The following is a 12,110-nucleotide window of genomic DNA, read 5'->3' as shown; positions in this document are numbered from 1 at the left end:
CTGGAATGTTTGTTCTAGCTCTGGAGTGTGATGCACTGCTTGGGAGAGAAATGAAGGTTAGCGATGGAACGCAGGATAGATGAGAAAAATCAAAGAGGTCAGCAACATTGTAGGAAAGAAAACGAGGACGAGGGCTGACATGTACCATGGTGTGTGTTCATTTGGCCACACAGTAGCCCAAGAACACAGTGGGCTCTGGGACTTACAAGTCTCAGCACAGCGTACTCTCTGTTCAGAAGTTCATTTTGCAAACAGCATGATAATGCAGTTCTCCACAATAAAGCAAACAGAACTGATACTACTCAAGTGGTCTAGGTATCTCCCACTGAGAGAGTGTGCTTCTCATGCAAGAGGATTAACTTGAACCTTGGTACCCAAGAGACACCTAAGGATGCTGCTTCCCACTGATTCTGACTCTGTGTTGAGTAATAAATCATATGGCTACACGTTGTTATATGTAGTTTCCTCTAACAATAGGACCAGGACAAGGGGAGAGTCCAGTTGTAAGTGCATACATGATCCAGGTAAGCTATTACCTAAAGCTCATCTCCCTTGCCATTCAGGAGGTTTGGTCAGCTCAGAATGGGGATAAACATGGCCCAGTCAACATTATGAGGAACCAACACGTTTTCTAAATTCTTAAAAGATGGCAGCTGAAAGGGTGTCAGGGAGGGAAACAGAGAAATGAGATCAGACACTACTGCAGAACAATTGAATGAACCAAGAACTAGTAAGTAAAAGAAACTAGAAAAGAAGATTGTAACCACGCTTAAAGTCCATGAATGCAGCAGAAAGAACCAGGGGCGAAACATAGTGGCGAGGCATTTGCTTTGCTTTGATATAAGAACAACTTTCTAATTATCTAATCCTCCCCAGATTGGAAAGGGATGTTCAGTCAGCAGACTCTGTGGCACAGAGAACACCGAAGCACAGCTGCACAAGCGTTACTTCATCCCTTAGCCTCCTTCCTCCATCTGGAAACAGTCAGCAACCCGGTGCATCTCTCTCTCTGCCCCCAACTCCTCCCAAACGGAGCATACCTGATTAGTTCAGGGGACAGAACCAGGACACCGCCCAGGTCCTGCTAATGCCCCTGTAATCTGAGTGCAGGATGAACTCGTCTGGTCTGCTCTGGGGGACTCAACTGTGCCGTGACTGAGGGTGAAGTTTTCTGATGTGTGGACGTAGGACTAACATCCCAGTCTGGGCCACTGGGCCTCAGCCACCACCTCTTATCACCTGGGTCTGCTCGTCTTCCAACTTTCTACTCACACTTGGTTCCAAACTCAGATGCAGAGGGCTCTCTCCTGCTCTCTAAAACTTAAAGAGCGTCAGTAAAGACGCCGTCCTGGCAGAGAGACGGCACAGCTCAAATTGTTCTTAATGTAGAATTCCGCGGCCTTATAAATTCTCAGCAGTTTCTGGGGCTTTCTAACTAAACTCCTCATTGTTGTTTAAAATTCAACTATTCTAAAATTACATTCCTCTGCTCCCCAAACCAACTTACTTATCAAATATTGCTGTGCATCAGAGCTATCACAACCTTACATACATAAAGTCCCAAATGCTAGGAGCTGGAAATCAGTCTCATCGTTACAGCATTGAAAAAGTCTCACTGTGGCTACTACGACCCAGTGAGAATCTATGGAAAAGGGCCAAGGTCATCATCTAGGGGCACAGTCAGACACGGTCAGACACAGTCAGACACAGTCAGACACAGTCAGACACAGCTCATGGGAGGTGGGACTGGGAGCAAGAAACATCATGAAGACAGAGAAGCAATTTCCGGAGAACAGAACTAAAAACTTTCATGGCAAAGCAAATAGAAAACGACATTTCAAGAAGGGCCTAATCAAAGATGAGTGTAAAGCGGTGAGCATCTAAGCATTGTGCATCCACAGCAATTACAACTCTGCCCCAAAGCCCAGCAGCACAGACGTGGGTGGGGCGAACGTATACCAAGAATTACCTCTGGGACTCTGGGCACACCGACTGAGGGAGAGAAGATAAAGGAATAGCCTGTCTGGAAGAAATCACATCCGAGTTGTGTCTGAGCAGGACTAGGCCTGGCGAGGAAGAAGCAGAACGAGAGCCCTACATGGAGAAGTTACGTTGGGGAAAGCCAGAGTCCAAGAATGTATCTTGTGCTTGGATAACCAAGTACTTCCTGAAGCAGTGGGGCAGACAATGGCGCCACTGTCTACAAACAGGATGCACTAGAGCCAGCACTGAGCGGATACAGGAGAAAGGAAATGACGCGCTCTATTTCAGAAACCACCTGGTGGCTTGAGCCACTGGAACACCCAGGGAGATCTCTTCAAAACAGGCTTTGAGGGGGGTATGTCAAGAAGTTTGACAACACACAAGCCCCAGAAATGCCTTTTTAGGAAAGGAGTCAGCTGAACACATATATAAATCTTAAGGGAATTTTCAAAGAAAGATATTGAAGGCAGTGAATGAAGGAAGGCGTGGGAAGTGTTGTTGGCAACACAGCTTCAGTGCAAACCAGAGGATTACCTTCCGGACATAAAGAAAGCCTGGACTTGGGGGTTCATCGATAAATCGCCTCAGTACTGATTACAAGGCAGCTAAGACAGAGGGTGAACTGCTGAAATGAACCCGTTTTCATCACATTTAAATGTAACACTGTACGGTCTGGAAAGAAAGGCGTATAGCAAGGCTTTTGGGAGCTAATCGTGCCTGTAAGATCAGTAGAGAAGCTGGTCCCTTCTTGATGCCTCCTTCCGGGGCAGGCCACGCTCCGCAGGCCACGCTCCGCACGCCCTAAGGCTTCCCTGTCAAGGCCCCGACTGCCTCGCTCGCTCTTCTACTTTCCACGCCATCTGGCCCAGGATTCTCTTCATTTCCCGCTCACATCCTTCCCTTTTTGTTCCCACTCCATTGCTCTCGTGTTGGTTCTTAAAAAAACGCCCTGCCTGCAGGCTTCATCCCCTTCCTCTCTCCATGGCAGGTGACATGGTCTAGACAGACTGCCAGAATCGTGAGGTCCAGGCTTGGCAAGAGACCTAGCCTCAATAAATAGTGATCAAGGAAGACACCCAACGTCAACTTCAACAAGTTGCAGCATTCAAGAAAGCAGACCCTGTACCTCACACGGGCAGCCCAGTAAAGCTAACCCTGTTGGGGCTGAGTCGGCTCCAAAGACCGAGAATGGGAGAGGTAGCCCCACTACTATCTATCACGCGGAGGCATGGGCAGGGGAGCTATGTCCCCCTTACTCCTTACCCCTCAGTGCCCGCGAGTTGAGGGAGCTGACCCTTCCCCTCTCCAGCTCCAGCACTCAGGAGAGAGGCCCTTGCACCTTGCCAGGCAACACAGTAGAGCTGCCCCTGGTGGTGCCGGTGCGGGAAAGCTGACCCTGAGAGCGTGAAAGCAGGAGAACTGGACCCACCCCTTGGCCATTGCTGCAAGAATAAATAAAAAAGTTTAATTATTTTTTAAAAATATGACACTGGAATTTAAAGAGTTTATGATGATGGAAGAAACAGACAAGAAACAAGGAGATCTAAAGAATTAGAAACTGTTCATAATGGTAACTGTTAGGTCTCAAACCTTGAACAAAGGCTAAGGTGCTTATTAACACATCAAAGCTGGCTCTGGCCACCAGGTTCTCCCAGTATCCCTCAGCCCCTACTTGTTAAGGGGTCTTCCTGGTTGGCAAACACCACCATCTACCCCCAACTTCTCCAAACCAGGGGCTGGCTGCCGTTCCCTATATAACCTAGTCATTTGGGGCACACTGGTCCTTTTGACTATTTTGCCTGTCTCTTGGTTGGCGGCTCCTTCCTTGCTCTCCCAGGCCCATATCCTCCCATGGCCCAGCTCAGTCTGACCATGTCCACGCGGGACTCTGTCTGCCTCTGGCTGTGCTCTCTCTCACATGTAGGATAAACCTTCCTCTCAACCCCTGTCCTCCTCTTGTTCCTTGTTTGCAGTCAGTAACTATCCCCAGGAACACCACGCCTCCACAGCACGGGGAGTTTCAGTGGTTGTGGTTAGGAGGAGCCTCTCTGATGGAGCCCTGTAAGCCGGCACATGGAGAAAGCCCCAGGTAAGCTATCCACATGTCGGAGTAACACTCAGGGCAAGGATGAGCACACACACACACACACCCACACACACACACACACACACGAAGCCTCCGCGATTTTCCTTCTGAATTTCCACCAACATTTTCTCCTTGTGTGTTTCATGTTTCCATCTCGGATTTACAGGCACATACAGACACCATGCAGGCCACCCTCTTCGGATTGAGGAGTCAGCGAGCTAAGAGAACCAGCAGAGCTATGTTGGGAATCCAGGCTTGCAGACTTTCCACCTCACGCCTTCAATTCAGCACTTAGTCCAACACGTTACAGCAGATAGCAACTGAGAGCTTGCTATAAGCCGGGCATTGCTCCAGCATTTTGAAAACACTAGCTGGTCTTTATAGGAGCAAACATAGAGGGTTTCATCCTGCACATCCACCATGAGACACGCTGGGACTAGAAAGATAAGCAGCCCAGGATGGCACAGCCAGCTGCACCATCAGCCACAGCCGCCTTCCTCTGCGGGGCAGTTTTCAGCTCTCCTGTGATCATCACTGTTGCAAGCCTGGTTCCTGAGGAAACTCACGAAAGCTGTAGATTAAAATCAAGTGTAGAAACTCTTAACTTGCTAGCATCCCTGAGGCTGAGACAATGGGAACGCGCTCCGGGGTAGGGCAACTCCTACCAAGATAAACTGTCCCTGGAAGAAATTCTGAAATGCTTTGTGTCACCAATGTTTTCATCACACCACAGATCAAGCCAACGAACACATCGTTCCGTGATAGCACAGCAGTCTGGAATAGCTTCTCCAGTCTGAAGCTTGTTTGGGACAGAGCCACAGAACGTTCAATCAAGTTCTGCTTGGTTCGTTAAGGTCAGGCTGACCCATAGGGTTATCAAAACATGGGTCTGAGAAGTCATTGAACATACTCTGATTTTTACAGTTCCAAGTAACTGAGCCCTACAGGCCTGGACCATCTGTTTCTCGCGCGCGCACACACACACACACACACACACACACACACACACACACATGTACCCAGTCTGGCCATGCTTTAATAGCTATTCAGGTTTTAGGATTTTTTCCCAAGTGAGATGAGTCAATGGTGCTGTAAAATCTGAAGGTGATTTCATAGCTGTTTCTGCAAGTCTACATGCTTTGTATCTTTTGCAAACAAAGAGCCACAGCTACTTACATCGTAAGGCAAGGCTTCCACCGTTAGCTAATCAAACAACTGCATTACTTAGATATATTATTCAGACTTTAAGTTCGTCAGCTAGAGGCTTCCCACTGTGTTGTGTACCCAATGCTTACACTATCATTGAAAATGGTCTTTGCCAACCCTCCCGTCAGCTCTGAGTTTGGCTGGCAGGTTGTCTGACTGTACATGAACACAACCAGTTGTTAAGGAAGCAGCATTCCTTAGTGAGCAAAAAATGATACCAAAGAAATGATCACTAAATGGTAACCTGACTTGTTTCGAGTTGGTGGAACCAGACCTAGAAACCGCATAGTTTCAAAGTCCACACAGTGTGAAGAACAGGTGAGTGACCTGATTCCAGCTGAGCTGCACGTTTCTGCCCTGTTTCCCAGGACCTGTCCTTCCCCCTCCTACTCCTGCTGGGTCCTGCCCCCACCTGCAGGGAAGTCCATGGCTCTGGTGCAAGCCACACCAGTCTGAGAGGGTGAGTGACCCACCTGCCAGCAGGACTGTTCCACTTCCTGGAACCTCCAAGACCCACTGCCCCTCCCAAACCCTCCCACATCACCATCCTCCCTGAGGGCAGCCTTTCCTGCCACCTCTGGCAGACTACCGGGGCTCAGGTACAGTCCACACCAGTCTGAAACACAGCACCACCTCGGGACCACTGCTGGGCCACTGCTGGGCCCAGATTTCCAACTCCGGTGGAATCCGCACTGCTCAGTGCAGGCCATGCCAGTCAGTCTAAGGAGGGACTTCTGCAGCTCACATGCAGGCCACGCCAGTCTGAGGACCGACTTCTGCAGCTCACATACAGACCACGCCAGTCAGTCTGAGGAAGGAGTTCTGCAGACCACACCAGTCTGAGGAAGGAGTTCCGCAGCTCATATACAGACCACGCCAGTCAGTCTGAGGAAGGAGTTCTGCAGCTCACATACAGACCACACCAGCTGGAACCACAGGGGCAGACCACAACAGTCAGAGAGATACTCCACACCTGTCAGTAGAAAAGAGTCCCACCACCAAAAGGCCAGCTCCAAACTTGGACAGAGACTCCCTACTAGAGCAGGGGTCACTAGAAATGCAGACCACAACGAATACCAACAAGGAAACAGAAACCAAGGAACAAAACACCCATCAAACAAAGACAAACTCAGAAGTCAGCCCCTAGGTCTATAATCACCCCAGACTGGATGCCTAAACTCCAGGGAAAGAAGACAATCAACAGCCAGGGTAATACGTTACCACCAGAGCCCAGCTAGCCCATGACAGCAAGCCCTGGATATTCCAAGGCAGCTGAATCACAAGAGAATGACTTTAAAACAACTCTATGAAGGTGATTAAAAATAAAAGAAACAATAAAATTCCTTACAAACTGAGAAAAAGACAAAGAAAAATTAGATGAAATCAATAAATCCCTAAATGAATGCCAAGAAAGCTAAATCAAACAAACAAACTGCTCAAGAAAATGGAAATAAAAGCAATGAAGAAAACACACAAATTGAAGGAATCCTGAAAATGGAAAATCTGGGTAAGCACATGGGAACCACAGATGCAAGCATCACCAACAGAACACAAGAGATGGAAGAGAGAATCTCAGGCATTGAAAACACAATAGAGGAGATAGATTAATCAGTCAAAGAAAATGCTAAATCCAATAAATTCCTAACCCAAAACATCCAAGAAATCTGAGACATTATGTAAAGACCAAACCTAAGAATAATAGGAATAGAAGAAAGAGAAGAAGCCCAGCTCAAACACCCAGAGAATATATTTAACAAAATCATAGAAGAAAATTTCCCCAAGCCAGAAAGACATGCCTATATAGGTACCAGAAGCTTACAGTACACCTAATAAATTGGAGCAGAACAGAAATCCCCTCCCTACATAATAATCAAAACACTAAGCATACAGAACAAAGAAAGAATATTAGAAGCAGCAAGGGGGAAAGACCAGGTAACATATAAAGGCAGACCTATTAGAATCGCACCTGACTTCTCAACAGATACTCTAAATTCCAGAATGGCCCAGACGGACGTCTTGCAGACTCTAAGAGACCTTGGATGCTGGCCCAGAATACTATACCCAGCAAAACTTTCAACACCATAGATGGAGAAAATAAGATATTTCATGACAAAGTCCAATTTAAACAACATCTATCCACAAATCCAGCCCTACAGAAGGTACTAAAAGAAAAATCCCCAAAAGTTAACTATACCCACAAAAATGCAGGCAATAGATAATCTCAGAGCAGCAAAACCCTAAGAAAGGAAACACACACAGAGAGAGACCATCACTACCAACAAAACTAACAGGACTCAATGGTCATTAATATCCCTCAATATCAATGAACATTATTCACCATAAAATGACACAGGCTAACAGAATGGGTATGATCCATCACACAAGAAACACACCTCAACATCAAAGACATTACTTCAGAGAAAGGGTTGGAAAAAAATTTCCAACCAAATGGACCCAAGAAGCAAGCTGGTGCAGTTTACCTAATATCTAGCAAAACAGACTTCTAACCAAAATTAGTCAAAAGAGATGGAGAAGGATATTTCATACTCATCAAAGGAAATACCCACCAAGATAATGTCTCAATTCTTTACATCTATGCCCCAAACCTACAGGTACCCACATTCGTAAAAGAAACATTACTAAAGCTTAAATCACACATCGAACCTCATACATTAATAGGGGGAGACTTTAACACCCCATTCTACCAATAGACAGGTATGCCAGACAGAAAATCAACAAAGAAACAAGAGAACTGATGGATCTTATGACTCAAATGGTTTTAAGAGACATCTACAGAACATTTCAGAAAAAAAAAAAAAAAATATATATATATATATATATATATATATATATATATATATATATACACCTTCTTCTCAGCACCTCATGGGACCGTCTCTAAAACTGACCTTATATTCAGCCACAAAGCAAGTCTCATCAGATACAAAAAAAAAATTGAAATAACCCCTTGTTATCAGACCACCATGGATTAAAGCTGTATTTCAACAACAGAAAGCTTACAAACTCAGGAAAACTGAACAACTCTCCACCGAGTTACTGTTGGGTCAAGAAAGCAGTAAAGAACTTAAAGACTTCATAGAATTCAATAAAAATGAACACACGACGTACCCAAACTCATGGGACACAATGAAACAGTGCTAAGAGGAAAATTCAGAGCGCTAACTGCCTGCATGAAGAATTTGGAGAGACCTCACACTAGCGACCTAATAGCACCCCTGAAACAAACCTAAGAGGAGTAGATGGCAGGAAATAATCAAACGGAGGGCAGAAATCAATAAAATAGAAACAAAAAGAACAATACAAAGAATCAATGAAACAAAGAGTTGGTTATTCAAGAAATAAAATAAACAACCCCTTATCCAAACTAACTGAAAGGCAGAGAGAGAATATCCAAATTAACAAAATCAGGAACAAAAAGGGACATAACAACAAACTCCAAAAATATCCAGAGAATCATTAGGCCATACTTCAAAAACCTGTACTCCACAAAATTGGAAAATCTAAAAGAAATGGACAAATTTCTTAATAGATACCACTTATCAGAGTTAAATCAAGACCAGATAAGCAATTTAAATAGACCTACAACCCATAAGCAAACAGAAACAGTTATTAAAAGTCTTCCAACCAAAAAAAAAAGTTCAGGGCCAGACAGTTTTAATGCAGAATTCTACCAGACTTTCAAAGAAGTGCTAACATCAATACATCAATACTCCTCAAATTATTCCACACAATAAAAACAGAAGGAACATTGCCAAATTCTTTCTATGAGGCCACAATCACTCTGATAGCCAAACCACACAAAGACTCAAGAAAGAAAGAGAATTACAGACCAGCTTCTCTCAAGAGAATTGGTGCAAAAATACTCAATAAAATACTGGTAAACTGAATGCAAGAACACATCCAAAGATTATCCACCAAGAAGACCAAGTAGGCTTCATCCCAGAGATGCAGGCATGGCTCAACATACATAAATCTGTCAATGATTCACCATATAAACAAACTGAAAGAAAAAACACATCATCATCTCATTAGATGCTGAAAAAGCCTTTGATACCCCTTCAATACCCCTTCATGATAAAAATCTTGGAGAGATCAGGAATACAAGGGACATGCCTACACATACTGAAGGTAACATACAGCAAGCCAGTAGAGGGATCAGTTGTGGAGCCCAAGGCAGTCAAAGGCCCAGGAGAGCACAGCTGCCTAAATTAACCCTGTGCCACAGAGAGGATGAAAAGAAAAGGGCACACGACATGGCTGTGCACTCTAACGAAAACTCAGCACGCATTGACTCATGAGAAAACGTAAAACAAGCCAAATTTGAGAGATGCCCTATAATAAGACTTGCGTAATTTTCATTTCAAGGGCCCAAAGATTAAAGGCTATGGAATTGATCTGGGCTGAAGAAAATCAAGAAGACGTAACAACTGAGTACAACATACAATCTGGACTGGTCCGACTGCCTTGGTGGCTGACTGTAAGAGAATGGCCTGCTTCAGTTCTTCAGGCAGAACAACTCTCTGTCGGATCTGAGACTTTTCTATGCGTCCTGGCTCATTGTCATACATAGAAATGTGCTCAAGAGTGGTGATGTTTAAAGCAAACACAATTTTAGAATTGTGGAGCTATGACTATAAAGAAACAAACCTATTTCAACAGTGCTGACCCCACAAAAGGGGAAGAAAAGCCTGCTGTCGTGGGTTCTGAAAGTATATGCACAGGAGCCTGAAATTATCTGAAGGTCCTCTGTGTTGTCTTAAGATGGATAGCATAAGCCTCGATAAAGAAGGAAATATTCGCAAAGACAAAATAGGTCAGAGAGACAGACAGATGTACATGTTGGCAGTACGATATCACTCAGACCACTGACAGTAAAGAGAAATTACTAGAATGAGTGATAGATTTTAAGCTTTATTTCTTGACATCAAAACACTCGAGAGGCAAAAGAGACAACGTTAAGTGCGGTGGAGGGAAATACTCAAATATATTCTAGATAAAGGGTTAATGTTGCCAAACTATATAAGGAACTATAACAAACAAGTGTGAATTACAATAGAAAAGGCGGTCATGACAGGTAATTTATAAAGGAGGGAGCTACAGGCACCACACGCTCACCCTAACGCCAAGCTCTCCACAGATCGCAAGGCCTGCAAACATTCAACAGAGCCCTACCCACCAGCGTAATCGCTTGATCCGGCAGCGCTGCGATGTCAAATTCCACAGGCACAGCCGACAGGGCCGAGTCAGAGGCACTTTGCTCGGGGCTAATGGGCTTTTCCTCAACTGCTTTGGACTTCGAAAGCTTGTACTTCCATTTCCTCAGCTGAAGTTCATGCTTTAAAATCTGCAATGAAAATAACTTATAAACTCCACGGGCTTGTCCTAAGGGTCAAAGGCAATGATGCCTAGAAAGCCCACACCTGGCATAACATTAGCACCAGGGACACGCTGCTGATTGCCATGTGACCTGGTGTTATCTCCAAAGATGAGAGAACTGTGGGTCACAAAGTGGCGTGTCCAGCAGCAGAATCACCAGTGTAGGGACACGGAAGGAAAGTGTTAGCGAGGAGATAGCCAGGACAGGAGTTGAGGAAAGGTTTCAGAAACCTGTCTGATTTCTGGTTACAGCAAGCCCGCTTGAACGTGATACATTTCCTGAAAGCTGTAACGAGAATGCACTTCTACGGGTCAATGAGCAACACAATTTTAGTGTGAGGTCTTTACCTCATACTCTCAGGAAAGCCAGCACGCCAGGGATCACAGCTTTGGTGCCCAGCACATACCCTCGCTCACTGACTGCAGAGTGGCTGTTGGCCAAGAAGTTGTATAGGGGGAAGGAAATCCTAAACACTCATCTAACTACAATATATACAGCATAGAATATTGCTAATACCCACTCTACATACCAGCCAGGGCATGCTAAATAAACATCACGAGGCTCAAGACAGCCCCAACTTTTCTCAGGTTGGTTGTAGCTGACTATGTCACCGTTAGAACATCCGTGACCGGCACAGGTGATGGTCATAACACTACCTTGGTACACACAGTGGTTGCAAGCGTGGCGTGGGCAGAAGCAGAGTGAAGTGGTTTCCACAATAGGAAGAGGACAGGGGTAGCATGCAAAACAAGCCAACTCAGTGTCTGTCAGTTGTACACATCTAGAAAGCAGGACCTCTGCTTCACGCATGGCAGACCCCAGTGTTTCTCAGGCTTCACACATTCCTCCTGCACACGCGGCACCGGCTCCCCCAACAGTCTGATAGGTTGTGGGTGAGCGGGACTGCCAAGCCTGCCCTCGGAGGGCAAAGACTTAATTCCAACTTCTTTTCCTCTTTCCTATTTAACTCAACTTTGTATTTGAAAGAGATTAAAAGCATTGCCTACTAAATAATACGACTGCACAAATCTCAAGCTTATCTCTGTATCTGACTCAAGTACTCTGAATGTTCTAGAACAACGAGGGCAATTAAATACTCAAGTAATGAAAACAGAAGGGAGTTTTAAGTTTTCAGGTGTTTCCTTGGGTCCTCTATTTTAATTGCTTAAATTATGAGTGGGTTTCCTAATTACAAATAATTCTCCAAGTTTAGCCATTAGTAATTAAAATAAATTTACTATTGAAACTGGCATATTAAATGCTGGAAAAAAAGCAACTTAATCTTACTTAGAAAAGGAAAAAATTTACTGAGTCCTTATCTTCTTCATTTTATTCATATCAGAGACTCTTGCAGTTTAGACATCTCAATATTAATTAAAGAATTCCTAGTGTCTTCACCAATATCTTTAAGTAAAATGTTAAAATGGCATTTCCTTC

At 44.7% G+C, this 12,110-nt stretch overlaps 1 protein-coding gene across 1 annotated transcript in view; it reads right to left on the bottom strand.

Moving 5' to 3' along the window:
- The window catches only part of LOC121458647 (dynein regulatory complex subunit 6-like), a 169,199-nt gene that overhangs the window by 117,167 nt on the left and 39,922 nt on the right, over window positions 1-12,110 (bottom strand). The window contains exon 7 of the mRNA XM_041667951.1: window positions 10,473-10,640. Within this exon, the coding sequence (XP_041523885.1) occupies window positions 10,473-10,640 (168 nt within the window). The remainder of the gene's footprint in view (window positions 1-10,472; window positions 10,641-12,110) is intronic.

Source organism: Microtus oregoni, unplaced genomic scaffold (genome assembly GCF_018167655.1).
Source record: "Microtus oregoni isolate MIOR12 unplaced genomic scaffold, Mior012 000018F_ref0000195, whole genome shotgun sequence".
NCBI lineage: Eukaryota > Metazoa > Chordata > Mammalia > Rodentia > Cricetidae > Microtus > Microtus oregoni.
Note: the sequence above shows the minus strand (reverse complement) of the source record. Positions and strands in the feature narration are given on the sequence as shown.